Here is a 24,429-nt window from a genome sequence, read left to right as displayed (position 1 = left end):
CCCCAGCTTTCCTGTAGCCCCCTTTAGGTACTGGGAGGCCACTGTAAGGCCTCCCTGGAACCTCCTCTTTTCCAGGCTGAACAACTCCAGCTCCCTCAGCCTGTTTCTGTAGGAGAGCTGCTCCAGCCCTTTAATCATGCTTGTGGCCTCCTCTGGGCTCTCTTCAACAGGTCCATGTCCTTCTTGTGCTGGGGGCCCTGGGCTGAATGTAGGGCTCCAGGTGGGGTCTCACAAGAGCAGAGCAGAAGGGGAGAATCACCTCCCTCACCCTGCTGGCCACGCCGCTTTTGGTCCAGCCCAGTGTACGGTTGGCTTTCTGGGCTGCAAGCACACAGACCTGGCTCACGTGGAGCTTCTCATCAACCAACACCCCCAGGTCCTTCTCCTCTGGGCTTCTCTCAATCCATTCTCTGCCCAGCCTGGATTTGTGCTTGGGATGACCTGGCCCAGATGTGGCACCTTGCACTTGGCCTTGTTGAACCTAATAAGGTTGCACAGGCCCACCTCTAAGGCCTGTCCAGGTCCCTCTGGATGGGATCCCTTCCCTCCAGTGTGCTGTCTGCAAACTGAGAAGCAATTTAAAGGTGGGACTAGAGGGACTGTGAGATTTTATAGTTAGTGCAGTGCTTCTGAAAGTCATACCTTAGATCACTTACACTGGAAAGTTAAAATCTGAAGGCAGTTAAGAGCAGTGTTTCTTTTTAAAAAAAATATTAGTAGCTATGAATTTCAATGCCTGGTAGGGAGAGGGATGGGAAAGAGTCCCAGTTCTTCAGAACTTAGTTGTATGCTTTAGTTAGTTATTCTTTAATCCCTTACTTTCATCTCCAGGATGCCACACCTGCTGTAGGCTGAAAGAGGGAAAAGCTTCTACAGAACCCTCACACAGTTCCTATGGTCTAGAGGATCAAGGCTCAGATTATTCTACAAGAAGAGTGAATCATTTCTGAGTGATTTTCCCCCAGAGAGCATCCAAGAGGATAGGCCTATCTATTGTCACCTATCTAGAAACACCAATTTACCTACACTGTTGGAGAAGATTAGGATTAATTAATAAATCTTACTGACATTTTTTGTAACACATCATTTATGGACCAATTCCCACTGCTCATGTGCCTTGTTTTAATGCTCCCATATTTTTCATTAGCAGCATTTGGAGGCCTCAAATACTCCAAGTGACTTTTTTTTCCACCTCAGGATGAAAAAAATATTCTAATCACCTTCTTGTTAAATGACTGATACATATCCGGTGCTATGATGAAAGAGGGACTGCCATGACATTAGGAGAAGGCTGTTGCTATCACCATTGCAACTAACTCAACCCCCTTCTGGCATCTTCTCTTAATATAAGCCTTCTGGAAGAGGCTGAAGCCTGCAGGAATTGCAAGCTGCTCCAGCTTGCCCTCCTCCATGAGCCATCATGATGGACCTGTTCTATGCGATGGATTGTTCTACATGAATACTGTGTGCAAGATGAGCTGGTTGCTCGAGGAACATAAAACCTCTGCACGTGCAAGTTGTTTGTACAACTTACTGTGTGATGAAGGATGGGTCAGTCTGATCAGTCAGAGGCAGGGTCCCATGATTTTGAACTGTGGTATCCTGTGATGCTGAGCTCTGACAGAAGATGGAGGCAGGCTGCAGAAAAGTCCTAAACTCTGTAAGGTAGGTGCTCATTCTCCTTACAGGAACTGTCTGTGCACTGAGAAAGAAACATGATAACTGAAGCAACTCATGCTCATGCACCGTTCTAATGTGGAAGAGCAGTGGGGCTACTTAGAATTAGGCCTTACTAGCTTCAGACTCAGAATGAAGTTACTACAGATCAGCTGCGTGGTTATATATTGCTTTAAGATTCTTTTAAGATTTGCTTCAGTTGAATGATCATATTCCCTTGTTCAGAAGATACTCTGATATTTCTGTCATGTCCAAAATGAAGCTTCAGAAGGAATATGGAAAGCTTAATGTGCTAGTTTCCATGGTAGAGCTGTAAGCATTCCATGCTAGGAAACATGGGGTGCACCTGAAAACAGTATTTAGTCCTAAGTCCAAGTGTAAAGAATGGCTGTCACACATACAAATGAAGTATTCCCCAACTGGATTTGCTGAGATAGTACTTTAAAAAAGAGAGAACAAGCAACTATTTCCATAGACGCAGTGAGCAGCCAATAGTGCTAGTTCGTACACTTGCCACTGATGCAACTTGAAAAGCATTTAGAAAAATCTTCAAGAGTAATGCCAGTATCACTGCAGACTTCAGAAAAACTAATTTGCAATGTCTAGATCCACTTTTCAAACAAAAAATCTTGAGTATTTATTCAAATATCAACTTCATGCTACATTTTCAACCAATGATATTTGCCTTACGAATTTTCAACTTTCTAGGAATGGAGCTCTGGGATTCCTTGGTGTTGTAGCTTGGCTGCACACCTGTACTGAATACGCAAAGAAAATTCTTACTCAGGGCTTTTTTTATGCACCAACCATTAAGATTACTGGAAAAGTGTGTTCTTGGTATGTGCCTTTCTCTCCTGTATATCCAAGGTTCTTACATAGTTCTTTTGGTTTTCCTTCTCTACTCCCTCCCCCATGTCTCACTCCATTCCTCAGGATATCAGCTTCGATTACTGACAGCAGCATGAGGAGGGGATGGGAGACTTACAGGCACCTGGGATTTCCTAAAGGGAAATCTTTGGCAAATGTCTTTTTATTATTTATTTCCTTATTTTTAATTCCACCCCTCTCAAGCTGTCATTTCTTAGCAGTGAAAATGAAAAGCTGCCATTTATGTGTGCACAACAATGGAGGCCTCTGCAGGCCACATGGCTCCTGCAGTTTAATTTACTTTAATTCATTTTATATTGAACCAAATGATCTTATTTGCTGTTTTTGATGGAGAGCCTTCAACATGCAGGGTGGGAGCCAAGCCCCTCTCCCAAAGAAATTATGAGCCCAGCTGCTATTAAGACTTGTACCCAGCTTTGAAGGGTATGCTGAAGCTCGTGGGGGAGGAAGGGACATCTTTAGCCACAGGCATGCTCCTTCTCCCACAGTCTCCCTCTGACTGCAAAGGTACAAGATCACACTGATTTGGGTTGCCTTCCTTTTTCTGCTGCTTTTCTCCCCCCATGCACAAGCCGCTCTTTCCCTGCCTTCCAGCCTCATTGCAGTCTCAGATTCTCTTGGCATCTCTGTTTTTCCAGGCTAGTTTAGAACCTAAGAAACTCTGGGATTTTCTTAAATTTTTGATCTTCCCTCATTCGTTGGTTGGGCTGCCTGCAAAGATATTCCATTTCTGAGCTATTCAAGCTTGGAGAACTATGGGTAGACATAGCAGTCTTCATGCTTCATATTCCAGCACTGAGTATAATTTTGGTTCCTGACAACCATTTTTTGGCCCCAAACGACGTGTACTGCTGCCTGTATTCAGACTGAAAAAGCAAATCAAAGAGATTGTACCTTTTAATGTTTGCTTGCTTTTTTCTCAGTTATAACATCGGATCAGGCTTTAGTAAACCTCATTTCCATTGCTGATGGGAAGCCTCTTTGCTTTTTCCTTTTAAATGTGTACTGGATACAAGATGGCTCTTGATGTGATGGGGCCATACTAAAAGTACATAACACCGGTACTTCAGACTGGGAGAACTGAGTGTGCTAGCCCACATTTTTCATGTGTTCACTGTCAAAATGAAAATAGGCATCTGAGCTAAGTGGAGTTCGGTACTACTTGCTATTTTCATGAATGACCTTAAGCCTACTCTGTTCCATCATTATCAAATGTGCAGTTCACACTAAAGTAGGAAACACATTGGGAAGAAGAATTATAATTTAAAAATCATCTTGACAGACTAGAGAAATGTCCTGGAAAACCTGAGGGTGCAATTAAAGAAACACCAAAGACAGCCCAGCAGAGAACAATAATAAAATCAAAGTTCTGGAATGAATGAATATCTGAGAAAAGACTCATTTGGGTTTGTTTCTTCTACACAGAAGACTGGATATATGAAGGCTTCAATGTTTAAAAGAAAGAATCTGATCTTGCTTCAATCACAATGGATATGGAGAGGTACGAGCTTTAAGAGAAGGCCATTCTGAGGTGACGCTTCACACTAGGAAGACTACACAAGCATCAGTGAAAGCCATGTAATAGAGAAGACTAGAATCTCAAGTAGCAGTATGAAAATCCAGACTAGCTTTGGAAGTGCCTTTGAACTTCCCAAACAAGGAATATCTTGGCCTACTCAGAGTTGATCAGAGACCCTGATATCCCAGCCATTGGCAAGTTTTATCATCTACTGCCAGCAAGAAGGTACTGCAAGGAAATTCAAGATTAAATACCCCTAAGCCCTTCACAGCTGTGAAGAACTCTGTCCCTGGCAGAGCACCAGGCTCCTCTTCAGGACCTGTATTATAAGGAGCTAGAGGTTGCTGTTCCAACTAGTTTTATCCACAGGAAAAACAACAACAAAAATATTTCCTGGAAAACAAACAAACAAACAAAAAAAACCACCTTATATCTCTACCCTACAAATTAAATTTATTTCTCCAAAAGCTTGTTACCTGCTATGATTAAGCAACAGGCATCCAGAAATTCACAAGCTATAGACAAGGCTTCAAGCAGAAATGCTACTACAAGTATTTGGGGAGGAAAACAGTAACTTTGGCAAACATTAAGACAGCAGATGGCAAATACCTTGGTAAGAATTTGGTCAAGTTAATGTCTGAAGTGCAACAGAACTGTTTAAACTCAGAAAATACTTTTTTTTTTTTTTTTTTAAATAATCATCTGAAAAATCATGCGTAGCATTGTGCTAGCCTGTAGAAGTAAGGTAGGTCATCAGACTCAGGGAAAGAGCTCAGCTACATGGTTACCAATTACAATTTCCATGGCATCCTGGGGTTCTCTTGGAGCTCTCCCATCCTAGTTTGATCTTACTTAATTTGTTACACCAGATCTCATCCCTAGTTGGCTTAATGGATGCATTGTGGAGGGTGGGATAAAAAATAAAATCCAGATCCATAGCAGTAGGTAACAGCAGTCTCAGATGTCAAGGGACAGTGAGACCATCAACAACATCCTAAGACAAAAAGAGACTTAAAAAAAGTGAGAAATATTGCTATCCAGAAAAAGGTATTAAAAATGAAGCATCTGTGCTCTGAGTCATTATAGGCCCGTGACAGATGTGATCTTACCAGCCTCCCACTGTAGCTGCAAATAAAGACCCCTTCTCTTTCTTCTCTCCCGACAAGGATTAATGAGTACTTGGGATAGCTCTCAGACAAGCAAGCAAAGGCTGTGAACCTTTTCCAATGCTGCAATTTATCTTGGGAAGACTATTCACATCACTTTTTCCTCCCCTCCCCAGGCTGGATTATGCTCTGACCTAGCACATTAATCTCCCAAAATAAAATAATAATAATAGAAGAAAAAAAGCACCTGGACATTCGCCAGAAATAAATTAATAACCATCTCAAATAGCCCTGCTGTGCAGGAACAAACTGCTCAACTCCCTTGCCACCCATGTCATTTGTAAGCAAAACTATTCCCAGTTTAGATATCCCCTTAAGTGCCCTGCCTGAGACTTTATGCAATTAATGATAGTATCTTGCATCTATACAGTGCCTTTCATCCAAACACTTGCCAGAAAGTTTCTTTATCAAATGCAAGTATACATTGCTACCTTTGCCACTGAAATGGAGACACTACTAAGTGGAAGAAGGGATAGCATGACAGGTCTGTGAAGAGTAAAAAGAAAAAAAAATAATATCTATCTATATATATATATATATATATATATAGATATATATATATGAAATGGTAACTTGAGAGAAAGTTTCAAAATTTAGGCATGGTCTATGTATGATTTTGTATGTATTTAAACATTTTAACTGTTTACTTAAAATAGTTCTTCAATCATCTATTGACAAAGACTGCTTAGAAAACAAGACTTACAACAGCGTCAACCAGCAAAGCAGTTATCTCACTGCTAACACTCGTTCCTTCTCAAATAATGTTTACTTCTCTCTTTCTAGACTTCAATCGCTTGCTGGCATTACCAAATCCCTGTTCAGGTCTGCAATTGTTCAAAAACCAAAACTTACCTAGGTGACTCTCTCCTAAAGTTTTAGCAGATATTCTCTTATTTTTGTCCTTCCACACGCATTTCTGTCTGTACATGTTGTAAAGGTATCAGATTATCAACGACAAACATCCACACATTCAGAAGACAACAGGTTCTTACCTTTGACTTGACAGCTAGGATGATCTTAGGCAAGGCGACAATTAGGCATTTCAATGCAATAGTGAGATACTTCAGCACAAAGTCCGTAATCCCCACAATCCACATCAGGTCAAAGAAGTCCAGTCTCTCAAGGTTGGGTTTCAGAAATATAAGGCTAAAAGGCATGACAACAAGGTTCAAATACCAGTGAGGAGAACCTCGCTTAGGCTTCTTGATACCAGCTCTATCCACTGCTGGCCAAAGAAGGCCTAGAAAATCCACTGAACCTCAGTGAAGTCCTTAAGGGCAACAGGAATAAGACATGCAAATTAGTCCCACAGTTCCTCTGGGCCTCTTGACTTTGTCTGTTCTTGCCCATTTCTACTGAGGTTTGCTCACTATCAGAAAACAGGACCCAAACACATACAAAATCTGTTTTTGAGACTGCAGTCTTCAAAACCACAATCTACACTAGAAAAGAGCATCTGGTCTAACCACAGCACCTTCAGTACATAAGCTTGCTCTTTCAGGCCTGACTGTGAAGGCTCTTCCCTTGAAGTCTCAGTCATCAGTTGTCTTTGAAGAGGAAAGTCATGGACAACTTAAGACCACTGTGTCCTTCTCCACCGAGGCTGGCTGACTAGAGCTACTTCAGGGGCAGCAATCTCTAAAGCTACTCGTGCACGTGAAACAAGCAGGTGACAAAGGAAGCATTGTATTAGGCAGAACTCTGGCAGAAAGGTCAGAACTTCAGGAGGGTCGTGCTCCAAAAGTGGCTCACTGGGCTGTGTTAGTTAGCAACTCTTACCTGAACCAAACCTCCAGAAAGGTAGCATCCCTTACTTAATGCTATTGACTGCGCTGAACATTCGGCCTTTAAAGAAGGGGAGTCCAGGACAGCACAACTTCATGTAGCAGGAGCTACTGACCTGAGCAGCATAAGGTCTGGGCCCTACTCAGACTGAAAATACAGGATTCCTGTTCAGGATATTTACCTACCAAAGCCTAATGACAGAAAGCAAAAACTTAAGAAATAAAAATGGAAAGGTAAGATAGCCAACCCAGAATGAAAAGCCTGAGCATGAATTTAAAATACTCACAACACTGGCACAGCACAACAGGTAAAATTAAATCCTAAAAACAGAAACAGAATCAGAGACTTTACTACTATTCGTGCACTACAAACAAGCAAAAAGTAAATAAATTAGGAAATGAAAAACAGATGAGAAAGAAACAAAACCAAAGCAGCTATTTCCACAGGCCTGCCTTGTGCACAGGCAGAGGTGCCCACATAGAGAGAAACAGATCCACTAGCGGGAGCTTGGCACTCCATGCACCACGACATCACTTGCAGGAATGGGGCTTTTCAGTGAAGCCATTGCTCAGACTGTTCACAGTTAATAAACTATGCCCTAACCAGCGCGTAGGACAGCCCCAAATTGCTGAAAATCTTTTATTTTAGGAGACCTATCTTTTATTTTAAACTGTGCTCATTCATCCCTTTAACCTTAACCTAATTCCTAAAGCTGCTGTTTTCCTGTAGTGTAAATAAATTTCTTAATGCCTTTCTGCCATACCTCTTTCTTCTCTTCCATTCCCTCCCACAAACCACATACAGATTATCCCATAGCTCACCATCTCTCATTCTAACCCACGCATACAAGACTTCTCATCTCTCCCTTTTCCTGAAGGCATTTACATATATATGCAATGCTTTCCAGTGATCAAACCCAAAATCGTTAGGGCCAATTCCAAAAGGTACAAGGGCTGTGGGCCCTTGACTCTTTCACTGCACAGACAGCACTTATGGGAAGAAGCTGAGAAGCAATGAAATAAATGAGAGAAAAAAAAATGCTCAAGAGACATCCAGCCGCAGCCCAACTGATGCATATTATGCACAGTGTATTTTCCAGTAAATATTTTCAGTCTGAATTTCTAAGTTGCCTTCAATTTTACTTGGGAAGATAATCAATATGGTTTTAACTAGTAGTATCCAAACTACTTTATCAAGTAACTATGTTTGATAATTGCTCTGTTTCTTTTTATTTATTCTGCTAAGGTCCCCTTGCTTAAGTATCCTTGCTTCCTATTTGTCATTTAATCCCTCCTTTACAATGAGCAGGGACGGCACCAAACCATAGCCATGGACACTAACTTTTCTGTACCAGAGAACTGCTTCAGTCAGCATTTTAAAGTGGAGACTATCTTAATTACACCAGACTCAAATATCTCCAAGCCTGAGTATAATGAGGTAAAATACTACTACTTTATCTCCAGTAACAAACTAAAAGCTGGATAGACTGAAAAGGAAAAATATTACAAGAAAAGTCAAAACAGTCGATCAGTTTCTCGTCTGCTTCCAACACCTGCTCTTTACCTTCAGTCACAGTGGTCAAAATGGGAATTTAGAAGTCCCATTATACAAAACTATCCATCCTGCTTTGATACATGAGAAAGTGGCAAGTGTACATGTTTCAACCCGAAACTGTAGCGTATCATCACAGCTGACCCATTCAGACCTGGTTATGTCATTTATTGACAGGAGTACAGTCCACTGGTAAAAGTGACACACATTCTTTTCCTCCATTGAAAGCTATTATAAAAACCTAACAAAGACAGCAGACACCTGAAGTCCTTTTTCCTCCCGTGTACAACGTAAATTTTGCTCACCTGTTGTACAGCTGCTGGGAGCTGAATGTGTAAAGCAAGTAGAAGGTGTTTCCGGTGAGAAAGGCCAGGATCCAGAAGACAACCAATACTGATCTTTTCTCCTGAGCAACAAAAAGAAGCAGAGAAGATAAATTCAAAGTCTCAAGGGTTGTACTGAGCCTCTAACTGCTGAAAAATGCACGACCGACCCAGGAGACACAAATATGCAATTAAGCATTCAGTAATTAGTTATTTACACAGGACTAAGACTCACAAATAGGCTGTGAAGTAAAGATTATAAACAAAAGCAGAAATGGCTCTCACTCACCTAACCTTTTCAAATAAAGCAATTTCAGAGAAATTAATGGAAATACACTGGCGAAGATGATAGCCTTGCTTGCATAGCACAATGCTCAAATATGGGATTTTTCCTGGGACAACTAAGTTCTCCTGATATTTAAAATACAGCTTGACAAACAGGTTAAAAAAGTCAGTTCCATATGTTGTATACAATTGTACTACAATTCTGAGCTTTCACCTGTCTGGAATGACACTTTGTGAAATAGGAGTTTTACAGATAGATCCATAGTCACTTAGAAGACGGCTTAGCTAAATCATATATAACATAACCCATCACTATATGCAGCACGTGAATGTTATCTGAATACATGAAGGTTCCATGACATGACATGCATTTTTGATTCAATAAATAATTAAAGGTCAGAAGAAGTGAGAATTTTACATTTCAAAGCACAAGGAATGTTATAGATGGAAGCTGGAAGACAGACGATCTTGTCCTGGTCTTGGTCCTGTGTAATTTTGAAGAGTAAATTTTACTCTTGGGAGGAAAAAAAAAAAAAAAAAAAAAAAAAGCTTATTTTTTTTTGCAGGCTGATTTATTAAGAATATAGCTCTTTGTAGCTATTCAACAGCCAGGGATGTTAGGTTGAGATTTAAAGCGGAAGGATTAATGGGCATGCTGCTAGAAAGACAGAGGTGAAAAGTGAAAGCCAACAGCAATCTATTACACGATTGTGCAGTTCATCTGTTCATTTAGCATTGTATCACATTTATTTTACTGCTGTTGGAACATGTACTTATATGCTCGTGCGACCCATGTCATTTTGTCAAAAAAGCAATTCTTGTTTTATGCTTTTAGTGCTGTTGAAGTATCCTGCTGACACTGAAGAAGATCACGATAGATCAGAAGATCTGGTTTCTTCACATTCTAAACATATCATAAGAGAGAATTTAAAAGACACTAACAAGTAACACATTTACAAACTCCTTTAGCTGAACATCTAAATGCTAATAAATTAAATATCATTATTAACTAGTGAAATTGGTTTCAGCACCTTTGCTATACATAATGGGAAACTGAGGCATAGGGAAGCTGCCAGTGCAGTGCCAGAGGCAGATTACAATCTTCCCAACTTTTTCTCCCTTGCACTTATTATAACATACTTTCACAAAAGTGCAGAATGGAAACTGTGGGAGAGCATCAGTGGGGAGAAGTAGGCAGAAGAAGTGAGGATTTTGCCACAGTACTCTTGTTCTGACAGATCTGTATACATACAATGGTGTTCAACCCTAGATTGCAAAAGAATTTTCAGGAAATACATTATTTTGTATACAAAGAGCAATGTTGCTTGGAAGTAAAAGAGAGTAAGATGCTGTACTCACCTTCAGAGCAACTTGTTCTCGGAGTGTTGAGTTGGCATATGCGAATGTGCTGGCCATACCAATGCACACAGCAATCCCTGCAGGAAAAGACACTGTCAGAGTACAAAAGGCCACGTAGGAGGATCTTCAGTCCTAAGTTATTGGGTAAGAGCATCTTGAGCTTTGAAAAATATTACTGGGTGATATTCTGGATGCACTAGGAATTAAAAATAAATAAATGACTAAAACTGGCAGACTGGACTCAAAATTCAAATACAAGCTAAACTGAAATGAAGCTGCTGCAGTGAGCACTCACCCAGCCAAATACAGAAACTCTGTCCTAACTCTGTGCTGAAAAAGAACAGAAGTGCTGCAAGCTGTGGCTGCACTGTGCAAACAGAAGTCAGCTAGAAGACAGTATTACAGCAGCAGTTCAGCATATCCTAGATGACAGGGCACACTATCAAAACCATATAGGATATCAGGTTTAAAGAGCAAGATGTTGCAGAAATGAATCAATTCCTCTTTTGGGGAATACCAGCAGCTATAACCAGTGTAAACTTAGGCATTATTGGCTTCCCTGTGACAATAATCTCAGCATACTACTCCCCAAATGAGTAAGGATCCTCAGAAACGCCACACATAAAACTTCACAGTAAGAGAAGGATTAGATGAGTGGATTTTACTTGACCTCTGAGGGTCTGAAAGTCCCATGAAAGAAACTGGGATAGACATACTCTTTAAGGAACTCTGAAGATCTCAACTGTAAGATGTAACAGCTGATGCTGTTTGGCTTGTTCTCACAACTACCCTTGTTTCAGCTGTACAAGTGTCTCATCCCCCTGAGACCTTCTGTGCTACACAGAAGCCTTTGCTAGTCACTAATGTAAGTTCTCTGTCTCTCAGAGAGAGAGATCTGAGTGGGAAGCCTTGGTAACATCCTCAGCCCCTAAAGGAATGTCATGGAGAGATTAGGAAAAGGTACAGAAATGATCTCCTACTTGTCAGAATAGGAAACAGATGGGACTAACACAGATGAAAACAGCTTGCATTGAAAGTCAGCTGAAAGGATGTGGAGCTGGTTATCCCATGCATTTTAGTACGCCCCCTTCATGCTAGAACACCTCCATCTCTAGATGCTGTCACAGAGATACATGCATCAGGCATCACAGCATGATAAAGCTTCCTACCCACCCTTTAATACATTTACAATCCGAAAAGGATAAGTGCTTACCAAGCTTATGCTGGAAACAAACTTTAGCCGTGAGGATCAAGATGAAGGGAAGTCCCTTCTGCAGCCAACCAATCACAGCTTTTAACTCTGAAAGAGCTGGGGCTGGAGTCCCGGCCTGTTCGTCACTGCCTTCCTCGGTGTGCCCGTGGCGGTCCCCCCCAGCCATGTGCAGCAGGGACGAACCCCGGTGATGGCCATGGTGGAAATGATGGGACTGTTGCCGGTGGTGAAATGGGGCTCCTTCCGTACGACTGCTTCCTTCCTCCCTCGGGGTTGGCATCTGAATGAATACTTCCCCACCTCCCGCTGAAGAGCCCAGAACCAAACCTGACTGGAACGGCGTGGCTGTGATGGTACCCGACGGGATACCTGCCAGGCCCGAGAACAGCTGTTGTGGAGAGGAAGTTTCAGCCTTGAGACTTTCAAAAACTCCACTTTCATCCACACTGGTTTCAGAACTGACTGTTTGGCTCCGGTTTCTGCATTGGAAGAAGATTAAAGAAAAGTGATTAAATGAGTGCCACAGAACTTCTTGGTCTTTTAGACCACTCCCGACTGTATCATTTAAGAGTTCTTCATGCACTGCCAGAATATGTAGGTCTCCAGATAACAGATGCTTTTCACTCTGTTTGCTGTTGGAAAGTCACAGCTGCAGAAATGGAGACCAGTAACCAGACTCCTGAAATAAGATCAGAGTATTTCTAAAGCACTGATCAAGACGCACCAGTTCCTTCATCTGAGGATCAGAGTTCCCAAACGCTCCCTTTACTTTTGGAGGACACATACATATAACACATCTAGCATTAAATTCAACATCTTCAATAATGATTTCAATATTTCAATAAAAACATTGATAAAAACATGTAAATTTAAACAGTGCAACCAAGCCAGGACACATTATATACATACAAATTAATCAGAGTACCTTAGGGAAATGATCTACCCCCAAGATCTTCTATTTAGAAATGATCAATACTTGCCCACTGATGAATAACACAAATGAGAGAGTCAGCTGGGGAAGAGAAGTGTTGCAAGCTGCCTGTGTGTCCCTGTTCCAACAAATATTAATAAGGATGTGTTCATGGATCACAGAGAAATTGTTTTATTTTGATATTCTCAGCAAAATGGGCATGGAGGTACTCAGTTTACTGGGCACTGGGCAGAATTAGGTCTGGCACTGATTCTTTACTAAGCTTGTTGGATAGATTACAGCCAGATTCCAAAAAGAAAGTCTTAAATATCTTCATCCTAATACCAGAAGAATATATGCTTTCTTCACTTGAACTCAACCCTGTGGTACTGAAATGAACACGTGGAAAGTCTGGATGAAAGGCAGCAATATATGTAACAGGTAGAAACAACCTGTTACCTGGGAGTAAATGCCTGGCAGACAGCAAATACCTCTCTAACTTGCAAAAGAAGAGTAAAGAATAAATAATGTGCAGCGAGAGTCATAGCCCGCAAATAGGGCATGCTGCAGAGCTCCAGTCTCTCTTGGTTTTAAGCCTTGGAGATGTCTAACTTTAGAAACAGTGGTCACAAGCTGAGACAGCACATGCAGGCACATACAGGGCCCTTAACCCGCCCTCTCCCGTGGGCTCAAAAACATCCCCAGACATCTTACAGGGCACAGAGCACTGCCTTTCATCTGACTCTGGAGATAGCTTCAAACCTCTCTAGAGAGACCTTCCCACGAGGTAAACTCCTAATAAGGCTTTTTATAGCTACACCCCATTCCCAACGTCTCTCCACAGGCTCCAGCAAGGAATCAAGTCAACAAGATTTGGCACACCTTTCTTTGGTTCAAAATATGCATCAACAGATTTTGAATTTTACACCTAACATTACAACTCAGGGATGTATACACAAGACAGGGACATAATGTGACAGATCTGTACTTACGTCTGGGAACATAACAAACACATTGGGTGGAACTGAGTGTTACAGACAAATACAAAAGTATTGTTTGCAACAATACTACCAGGATACACGACTATGCTTTCAGCAGGAAGGAATTAATCAGGCACACATTTAAAAATAAATATACACAGATGAAATTCTGAGTCTGATGAAGTCAACCAAAGTGAAGACTACAATGTCAGTGGCGAAAGAATTTCATTCTACAGTTAGAAAACCTTCAGTTGATGTCACTGACATGTATCTACTCTGTTAAGAAAAAAAAGTATTTAAAAAGACCAGTTCATATTACCCTGTGCATCTTTTGCACTTAATAACAGATACCTACCCTGAATATTTTTAACTCTTCAAACAGATACCAAAGTGTCTTACAAGTTTGTAGTCTCAAGAAGCTCTACATTGCATATGACAGGTGCACAATGCATTTTATGTGCTTCTCAGGGCCCAGACTTGCCTGCTGATAAAAACCCATAGACTGCATTGAGGCTTGGGTGGCATCACACAGAACAAGTTGAAAATGCTTTTCTTTTGCCCTCAAATTAAGAATGGATCTGTGGTAAAAGTGGTCACGACATCAAGCTTCCCCTCTACCTGCAAAACCACTAAGAAATATTAAGTGACTGCTTATGATCCAGATCTTTCACTTATAATATCAGCTGAGCCAGAGCAATGAAATTTGTTAGTTCCATCTTTGTCTTAGTAATTAGATTAGTTTCTTCTTTAGAAGAAAAAAAAAATAGAAAGAAAAAAAGTCAAGCACTAACTCTAGGAAAGCACAAGGGAGTGTTTAGTACCACAACAACAAGAGTGGCAAGCCTCCCTTGCTGATGTTATAATTACAGAAATGAATTAGCAGTATTCTACTTCTAACTATTCACATACATGAACCTAGATACAGATTCTAGGATGTCGTAAAGAATCATCCTAAATCTCTAGAAAATACTATGTCACAGAAGTATATACAGGCTCTGTTCATACCGATTGACCCTTTCAGACTGACAGCACTCAGTATCCCCGCAGGACTGTGCCATGGATTGCTCTTCGAGAGCTCTTAGAGCTCTAAAACATCCTGCCTTTACTAAGCCGGCTGTCTCCATATGTGCCATACTGGATCATCAAACCTGTAACACTGTTGTTGGCAGAAGTCAATAATTGACATGAAGGAGAAAAGTAAATCTGTCCCTAAACCCAAGCAGAAAGCCTGGCCACATTACATGCACAGGATGAGGAAGTCTATGTTTTTCTCACTTCCGAGCTTTTGTCTTCTAAAACTTACCATGAAACACACCATATGCTTAAATCAGAACTTTGCCACCTGGAGAGGAAAAGGTAGGAAAAAGGAGGGGAAAAGATTTACCTTTCAGGAGAAAGGAAGGGAAAAGATTTACCTTTCAGGAGGAGCGTTGTCAGTGTTGCTGCTATGCCGTCTCTGCATTTTCCTCAAAACCTTAAAACACAACACGCTCAACATTAACGTTGTAGGTCACCAGTTCTCAGTGTGACTAACAAAGGTCCACAGAGTCAGAGGGCTGTGAAACCCCTTCAGCTAGTGACATGGCTGGAATAAATCACTGGCTTCTCTGGAAGAGAAGCTTGCAATTGTTATGTGGTACACTTGTGAAGAAGCAACTTTCAAATGGCAAACAGGAGTGCTCACAAACAGGTCTCCAAGCAGGGCAGGCATGAGTCAGATCCCCTTCTGCAGCATGGTGCAGTCACAAAGAGAGTACACAGGTATGATGGCATGGTCTCCGACAGGAACTTCAGAACATCTGACAGAGTAGCTCTAGATGTGGCATGTGAATCAACATATGCTCTCTGCAAATGAAATGCATTCCTCTTCTTCTGAAGAAACTTCCCGAGCAATAAAAAGCAAAACTGAGGGAAAAAAAAAGAAAATGTGTAAACATTTTTAATGAAAAAAATACAATCAAGGCATGACAATATTCTTTTAAACAGGCAACCCCTTCCTTTTAAACCACAGATTGCCATTAGCAAACTGCACAATGGCCGCAAATGATATCCACATGTGCAAAAGATCACATGTTCTTGTCCCATTCATTCTGGAACTGCCAGCATAAATAAAGTAAGGTCTGGAACAGGAAATAAAAAGGCTTTGAAATTGTATTAACTTCAGGATCTTTTACTAGGACAAGGAGAGAAATTATTTAGTTATTTAAATCTCTGCTTTCAAGTGGCTAATTTTAGGGCAACAACCTCAAACACATTACATTTTTTAAAATCAAGATCATTCAAAAGTGAAAAAGAACAGAAAATCATCAAGGCATAGAACACAGTACCTGGCAAATAGTCCTACACAGTGTAAAGATATCTCACTTATATAAAACCTGAGGCACAGGCAATTTTTGCAAGTGATTTGTGCACATTCCTACAGGCACATCATAGAAGATTTAGAAAGAGATTATTTAAATACATAAATCTGATCCTACTCAGCTTTAGACTAAAATAGCTACTGAATAAAAATGTAAAAGACTTTAAATACTTCCGGATATCAAAAGCGATAACATTATTTATAGCATTTTATATGGCATGAATCCATGTAATTCATGTATACAAGAGTACATGTATACATAAATAAGTGTGCAGCCCTGTATCCATAAATCACACAGCTAAATTGTATTGAACTTTTAAAAGGATGGGAAGAAACATCAATGTTTACAAAAAAGAGAAAGACACTTGGCTTGCACCATACAGTCTTCAAGACCCCCATCAAGTGGGCTGAACTGGGACAACACAGGATTTGAGTCATAGATGACAGAAAATGTCAAGGCTTTAATATGAGACACCAACTTTAGACATCCCTTTGACAGGTAATATAAATATACACATGTAAATAAAATACACAAAAGCAAATAAAAAATTGGGACAATCACATATGGCAGGAAGAACGTAACTTTTAACTCATTTTATGGAGAAGATACAGGTAGCCACCAAGAGTACCAGAAATCTAATTCTCACCAAAGTTTTCAGATACCATAAGTTACCAACACTCTCCTAAATACAAATTTTGATCCTGTAACTTGAAACTGTATTTTAATCTCTAGATATACGTTTCTATTTAGGTTGTGTTCTCAGGGCTGAATTTTGTTTTACATGTATTTGTAAGTTTCATAAAATAAAAAATATGTATGAGACTTCTCTCCCAGATTTTTTTAAAGCTGCCTTTGTATTGACAACACATAGTTCTCCAGGGAGCTTTTACATTTTCCCTGCGGTGTTATCTAATCCTGACCTGACAGTATCTCTGTTGACTCAGTATATAATTTTATCCCCCTTTTAACCAAAATAATAATTAAGATATGATTAATCAGTCAAGGCCCCAGGCTCACCCATGCAGGCGAAGCTGTCCTACCTATGAACAATGCTGGGGTCACTGCTTATAAAGAAATCTGCCAGCCTTCCCAGGCTACAAGCTGAGTTGAAGTCAGTGTGTAGGTAACTTTGAAACTTGGAAAATCCTTCACTCCCTTCCAAACCATTAGAAGTCTACTAGACTGCGATATGGGGTGAAAACAGCTTTTAAAATGTCACATAACTATGTGGGGAAAGACCTGTTCTTTTGTCATCAGCTACTAAGCTTTTTTTTTATTATTATTACTGTGACATTAATGTTTAGTATTGAAGACGTAGGACTTCGTAAGATGTGAACTTATGTATTACATCCAGAAGTCCCACAGATTTAAAGTCAGATACAATTTAAATGGACATTGTTCCAAAAGGCACTCATCTTCAGTACCAAATGATTATATTTTCTCCAGATTAGGGGTTTTCATCTTGCACCAGTTGGACACGTTGACAGTACCTGAACAACAGGTTTAACTAGAGGTGTAAGGTGCCACAGTGGGAGACAGGGCAGCTCAAGAGGGTGCAAACACCTTCCACATGGAGTCCCTCAGATAATCCAAACACGGTCCAACTTGCAAACTCATCACAGGGCCTCCAAGCCAGCTGAGAGTAAAGCACCTGGATCACGGCACTCAAACAGGCGCACCTGTAAGAAGCACACACACAGAATTATTTTCACCACAGCACAGAGTTTCATATTTTTGTCTCCTCAGGAAAGGCAGCGAGGAGCAGCACCTCGGTGCCCCAGTCCCTGAAGGCACACCACCCAACGCAGCCGCACTCCTTGGGGGTCAGCGCACCACCATTCCCAGGGCACCTGCTGGGCTGTGCTCAGGCTTTGTGACATGCATGTAGGAAATAAATTAATATACATGGAAAAGCATGTATATAGAGAGATTAAACCAATATAAACGCTATAGTATATAATACCCACAGACAGATGCCTATAAATACAGCTGTATGCATGCACACGTATCCACAGGCCAGGCCTTTACCTCCCAGCTGGGCCGGGAGTCGAGGAGGCAGCTACCCGGGGGCTGAACAGGCAGGTACCGAGGGGCTGAGGAGGCAGGAACCGGGGGGGGCTGAGCTCCGTACCCCGCAGGCCGCAGCCGGCTCCCAGCCGAGCGGGCCCGGGGCCGCCCTGGCGCTGCGGCCGCGCCCCCTCAGCGCACGCCCGGCCGCGGCTTCCGCCTCTCCGCCGGCGGAAGCGGCTGGGCCTCAGCGGGGGGCTCCGCCAGCCCCGCTGCCCTCCCCCGCTCCCGTCCTTGCTTCCCTCCTTCCCCGAGCCGCAGCCGGGGATGCGGGGCCCGGCCCGGTGCTGCCGTGGCCCGCGGGCGGCTGAGCGCCATGGTGCCCTGCGGGGCGCTGCTGTGGCGGCGGCTGCTGCGGAAGCGTTGGGTGCTCGGCGTCGTCCTGGGGCTCTCCCTCGTTTATTTCCTCAGCAGCACCTTCAAGCAGGTCAGTGCTTCTCTCCCCAGCCGTGTCCTGCTTGGGGGGTGCGGGACGGAGCCCCCCGCAGCGGTGCCATAAGTACGGGGGGATTGCTGAAGAGGGGGGCTTTGAAAAGCTCGGGGGTTAACCAAGCGTTTAGCCAGGTGCTGAGGTTAAAAGCAACGGGGTTTTGGAACCTGACCTGGAAGAAAATCTTGTAGGGACTTGGTCTGCTGCTCTCTGGTTTGTAAGCTGTAATTCCCGTAGCAAATATTCCACAAAGAAATGTGTGCGTCTACAAGTATTTAATACGCTACGTGCCCCTTTACAGTGGCTGAGTCCAGCTGTGAAGGCTGAGCCTGTGGTGAACTTGCATCCCCTCATTTTACTGGGTTATGTTGTTTATATGCTGCGTGTAGCAAAAAGAAAGCTATTGCAAGTAGTATGTTGTGTGCTCCATTGATGTTTGAGTTTCCTGCACTGCAGAATTTAAAACTGCTGGGTATTTTTAAGGAGCTTGTGTGTTTGGTTGCATTGCTGCCTTTCCCTGCAGGAAGAAAGGATGGTGAGAGATCGGAACCTCCTCCAAGTGCAAGAGCATGAGCAGCCGATCCTGTGGAAGGACCAGTTCAGCTCAGGGAACAGCAGCCATCTGAGCAACCAGTGCCGGAATTCTGTTCAGGGGAAGCTCCTCATCACAGATGAACTGGGTATGCTTAGCACCAACAACTGGTTCTGCATACTGTGGTGCTGCACGCTCTGTTGTCCCTCTGCTGATGGGGCTTCCGAGCAACAACTGCTCCTTGTTACTGCTTTGTTACTGTAGAACCTCAGCTGTTGGCATTGCTATGGTCATACTGTGTTAGTTTTGCTATGGCTGCAGGCACTGCTGATCTGGTTCTGTGCACAGCAGGCTTGGGTCCAGCTGGGCTCAGCTGAGGCACAGTACCTCCTGAGCGTGACTGTACAGTTTGCAGGACCATCTCAGGTTTAGCAAAACCCATCTGCCTTTATACTGCACCTAAACATTGGGTCCCGCTGAACTCAGCGTGGTTGCTTGCAGAGCTGTTTGTATTTCCCTGCAGTGTGTTACTACTGGAAGGTGTGTTAGGGAGACCTGACTGGTCTTGCACGCAGGCAGGTCAGGATTGGTATAATTAGTGCTCAGTCACAGCTAACAAGCTCATCTGACCCTTGTAAACCCAAGGATATCTCTGCTGCAGTTTCTCAAATTAACTACCTGTTTTCAGTGTGTGGAACCTTTCCTGCCATGGACAAGTGCTTCTCGTTGCTCAAGCACTGGGCTGTTCTCAACCAGAAATGAAAGCCTGTAAAGAAATCATCACATCTTTTGTGACTTACATAAATACTAAAATTGAGCACTGCCTGAGTTAACGCTCACTGATGATTCACCAAGGTCTCTAAAATCAGTGATATCTTTCACAATCAAACTCTGTGGTAGTAGTACAGCTTCTGTAAGGAAATGCTCTGGTTATACTATTAAAGATTCCTATAAACAGTGAGTATTACAGCTCCTCTGTGTGGATAAATCGGTTTCTTCATCATAGTCAACAGTAAAGAGAGTTATGCAGGTAACAGACTAGTTAAAAGAATGTGTCAAAGTTTTTCTTCCAGTACAATCACCATGCTTGTCCTTTCCCCTTCCAGTCATAACAATAAACTATACTAAAAAGAAATAAGAACTAGAATATTAGGCATTTAAAGAATGTTGCTGTATATGCTATGCTAATGTAGGTACATAACAGCTGTGCAGGTAACACCAGGCTGTTGTAAAACTCAGCTCTGTGTCCATGTGCCATGTCGAAGAATTGCTACTTAGGACTTCAGTCAAATTAAGGAGGATCACAAACTTAATGATAAAACTGTCAGTAATGTGTCTCTTCCTACAGCATGTCTATGGAACGTAAAAAGGAGTAAGTCTTCACAGTTCTTACTGTTGTTTTTGTTTTTCAGGCTACATCTGTGAGAGGAAGGACTTGCTGGTCAATGGCTGTTGTAATGTCAACGTGCCCAGCACAAAGCTGTACAGCTGTGACAGCTGCCTTCCCAACGGCTGCTGCAGTGTGTATGAGTACTGTGTTTCCTGTTGCCTGCAGCCCAACAAGGTGCACAGACTTTCTTTGGCCTTTCAGGTGTTCTCAGTTGGATGGGTTCCTTTGTGGCTAAAAGCACTTGTTTGTCAGGAGCTTTTCCCTTAGAGGGGACAATTCCTTTTCTTGGAAGGATGAGAAAAGCTTGCAAGGAATATGTGGCGAGCTATAAATGAAAGCTTAAAAAAATAATAATAATAATCCATCCTTCCTACTTCTGAGAGGAGAATGTATTGAGTGCTTTGTAGAGTATTTCAGCTTCAGTGGAATTGCATTTGCTGAAGGGAAGTGATTGTAGAAAAGCTGTTCCAGACAGTATCAGTTTTGTGGTTAGCACTTTGTGTATTCTGTTAGCCAAGCACAGTGTAAGGCTCCTCTAGATTCTCTTACTACTAGAGTTTCGTGATGTTAACCTTTCATTGCTCCTTAAAACATCTAAGGGGAGTTACTTGCTATTCCTCTGAAATCTGAGCTGTGTAGATTAAGGTGGGTTTTGATTACTCTTTGTGAAATTCTTTTTTTTTTTTTTTTGCTGCTATTTTAGCAACATCTTCTGGAGCGTTTCTTGAACCGGGCAGCTATTGCTTTCCAAAACCTCTTCATGGCAGTTGAAGATCGTTTTGAGTTGTGCCTGGCGAAATGTAGGACTTCATCACAGGTAAGCCACTAGCACGTGTCTAGGGCTCATAAAAGGAAAAGTGCCCTTGGTTCTAAGAATAGTTGCTCTGTTTTGTTTGCCTGCATATGGGTACTTTCTCAGACTCTGACGTTATAGCTGAGAGCTCATCTGAGGGCAACTTTCTGATTTGTAAGGTCAAATTGTAACAACAGTAAGTGAAGAGCAAAGCATAGGTTTACATCAGGATGAGTTGGTTAGCATCTCTTTAGAAAAGAGGTGATAAACTGAGAAGACCAGCTGAGTTTAATGACTGGGAAGATCTCATAAGGATGAGACCAGTGTGACTTGTTCCCCGTAGCTTCAGAGATGCTATTTACCTTATGCTGTGCTTCTAGATTTACCATCTGCATAGTCACTCAAAAAGTATGTTGCAGTACTTTCTTGTTTTTGAGAAGAGGTGAATTTCTCTTAGCCGTTGAAGATGCAGTGATTTTTATCAGAAGTTTTGGTCTAAATGAGCATTGGGCCTCTTAAAGAAGAATTCCAGAAGAATTTGAGAGCTTTTTTGCATGCACATAAGCACTCTGGGTTTTGACCCTTGACAAAGGGTTGTATTATTTCAATACACATGTATTGGTAAGGTTTCTCCTCCTCTTCCCAACAGAGCGTGCAGCATGAAAACACCTATAGAGATCCAATTGCAAAATACTGCTATGGCGAATATCCCCCAGAGCTGCTGCCTGTTTGAAAGCTGCACGATCTAAACAACAAGGGGAAGGAACTGAAGACTGGAATCCGAAAGGAAGACAACAGCTGTTGCTTTACAAGAGCCTCGGTGTAAATGGTTTATGATGTTTCTGGCGGCAAACCCAGGAGGTGTACAGTGTAAGCAAGGGACTTAAGTTCTGTGGACTTGAATCTTGCTTTTTTTCAGTTGATGTTATGCACCTGCTTTAGAGCACTGGAAGGGCATTCTTTGAGTAATTCTTACAACAGCTAGTGTTTTAGGACGCATGGAGTGGATCTATAAAACATAAGAAAAATCTAATGTAGCTTTGCAGCTGTACCTGTAGGTTGAGTTGTCTCTGCAGTCCAGAGACTTTCCAGAATTACGGTAATAATGAGAGGATTCTTGCTTTTAGAGGGTAAAAAAGCATGCCTATTGTGCTTCTTTCTCTGGAGTACTTTTCTGATATGCATGGTGTATGCTACATAGGCAAATATGAATTATTTATTCAATTTATACGGATTACTAGCTGAAAGTATTGATGCTTTGCATAGCTAGTTGTTGATGCCTTTCAGTCCCTGTTTCTTTCTATCAGGTAGAAAGGGTATTTTACATCCTGACTAAAATTGGTTGGTGTTTCTCCTCCTTAGTCAAAAGGATTTTTATTGGGATTCATTGCTTATAGAGCTTATGTTCCTCTTAGTGAATTTAAAGCATTCAGAACTCCAATGGAGTTGTTACTCTGTCAAAGTCCCATAGCACAGGAGAAGAGCAGGGATCTGCCCAGGATGGGACGTTTGTCTGTAAGTGCTTTCCTTAGTACTCTGCAAAGGTTTCCTCGAAGAGGAGTCTTAGCCTTGTGAACAGCTCTCTGCTAGTCCACTTTCTCGCAGGAAGCACTGAAAATTTAGTTGCTTGAACTTGTTCAGGCCTTGGTAGCTCAATTATACTTCACTCCTGGTTGTGCAGGAGGCAAAAGGGTGGAGTTGTTCTAGGATCCCAGTTTAATGATCTCCTTGTACACGAAATAATTATGCTAGAATGTCAGAACGTGGTGCAAGCCCTCTGAGGACAACTGTGTTGCATGAGTTCAGTTAAACCATCAGGGTATTTTGATTTGCTGTTTGACATACTTGCTGCTCTGAAATTTCAGCGTGATCAGAATGGCAGTAGAGCAGGATTGGTTCTCCCAATTTCCTATAGCTCTAGAATCTGTTTGTTTCCCTTGTAAGTAATGCTGCTTGCTCAATACAGGTAGAAAACCTGTAAGATGTTGACTAAACTTGTGCTGTCCCCACATGTTCCTATGTGAAGCCCAACTGCTAGACAAAACTGGGCTGCTCTTTTCGATGCAGAGAGTCATTTCCCTTGTTTTTGCCCTAGCCATCTCTGTCCAGCTAGGGCACTTCTGATTTTGACTTTGTGTATGCTTGTTTAAACTGATACTTCCTGTTCCCTGACTGAAATAAAACAATCTACAGAGGCTTTATTAAGAAAAAACAAGCACAGTGGCAAGATATCCATACAATGCTATTGCAGGATATTCTCATGTGCATCTAGTTAAAATTAGATGTGATATAAACAAGTGTTATCAGCCATCTGATAAAATACACTTGCATTGTTTTCATTGTTCTTTCCCAAAAGTCATCAAGTGAGATAACGATTCCCATCAGCAGATTCTCTTGAAAATCCTGTTTCTGCAAAAGCTTTAGTGTTAGCAGTTTATCCAGCTGGAAATCTGTCTCCCCTTTGCTGCCATCCTATGGCAACTTGCTGCAGCAGGCATGGTGCAGTGTGAAGGCACAGTGTGAAAAACTGTCTTGAGAAGGTAGCAGAGGTTACTTACTACTCTTTTCAGTGTTAAACGGATTCTTTACCCCCTGTTCCAGCATTCTATAACTGGCTTTCTCAGGAAAGACCATCAGGTTGGTCTGATGTATCTTTCCTACTGAGAAGTATGCCAGCACTTCATGTTTCACCAAGATCAAGATACTGATGGCTTGTTCTTTCATTCTTTTCCAACTTGTTATCAATTCTTTAGCTGGTGATACCACTGCTTGAAGCAGTAATTGTGAGAAATCATAGAAACCAACCTGATTCAGGGAATGTTAGTAGGAATTCCTGGCCCCTTTCTCTTTCAGAGAAACAGGATGTGATCAGAAATGCATTGTGACCATTGTCCATTCACTGGGACAAACTGCATTTTCCCTCCCTGGTTGTCAAGCTGCTCAAATTGTCTGTGCTATATGTTAAATCATTAAAAATGTATGTGTTCCAAATAGTGTCTGTACTCATTTCTTTTCTCAAGCTACAATGCACCTGTACTAAAATGGAGACTTGAAGAATGCAGTGGAGTAGAGAGGGACACTGAACTTGAATAAGTAAATAAAGGCAATGAGGTAAAGGCAAATGGCAAACTTCTCACTCCAATTTCAGAAAAGAGCATGCTTCTCTCCATGGTGCACAGAAAAACCTGGGCTTTCACAAAA

The 24,429-nt window shown here is 41.9% G+C and overlaps 2 protein-coding genes across 2 annotated transcripts in view; one reads left to right on the top strand and one right to left on the bottom strand.

The window, feature by feature from the left end:
• RNFT2 (ring finger protein, transmembrane 2) overlaps positions 1 to 18,197 on the bottom strand; it is a 31,679-nt gene extending 13,482 nt beyond the window's left edge. Inside the window, exons 1-7 of the mRNA XM_084297364.1 lie at positions 18,045 to 18,197; positions 17,507 to 17,695; positions 15,072 to 15,561; positions 11,767 to 12,245; positions 10,554 to 10,630; positions 8,892 to 8,992; positions 6,243 to 6,396 (exon numbers count right to left, since the gene is read on the bottom strand). Coding sequence (XP_084153490.1) covers positions 6,243 to 6,396; positions 8,892 to 8,992; positions 10,554 to 10,630; positions 11,767 to 12,245; positions 15,072 to 15,154 — 894 coding nt within the window. The 5' untranslated portion in view covers positions 15,155 to 15,561; positions 17,507 to 17,695; positions 18,045 to 18,197. The remainder of the gene's footprint in view (positions 1 to 6,242; positions 6,397 to 8,891; positions 8,993 to 10,553; positions 10,631 to 11,766; positions 12,246 to 15,071; positions 15,562 to 17,506; positions 17,696 to 18,044) is intronic.
• Positions 18,198 to 18,259: 62 nt separating this feature from the next.
• Positions 18,260 to 24,210, top strand: SPRING1 (SREBF pathway regulator in golgi 1). Its single transcript, XM_084296997.1, has 5 exons — positions 18,260 to 18,510; positions 19,037 to 19,193; positions 20,458 to 20,609; positions 21,139 to 21,252; positions 21,878 to 24,210. Exons 1-5 carry the CDS (start codon positions 18,400 to 18,402, stop codon positions 21,959 to 21,961), a joined length of 618 nt encoding a protein of 205 aa, XP_084153123.1. The 5' UTR covers positions 18,260 to 18,399; the 3' UTR covers positions 21,962 to 24,210.
• Positions 24,211 to 24,429: the final 219 nt, after the last annotated feature.

This window comes from Netta rufina (assembly GCF_964035555.1).
Source record: "Netta rufina genome assembly, chromosome: 17".
NCBI classification, from domain to species: Eukaryota; Metazoa; Chordata; class Aves; order Anseriformes; family Anatidae; genus Netta; species Netta rufina.
Note: the sequence above shows the minus strand (reverse complement) of the source record. Positions and strands in the feature narration are given on the sequence as shown.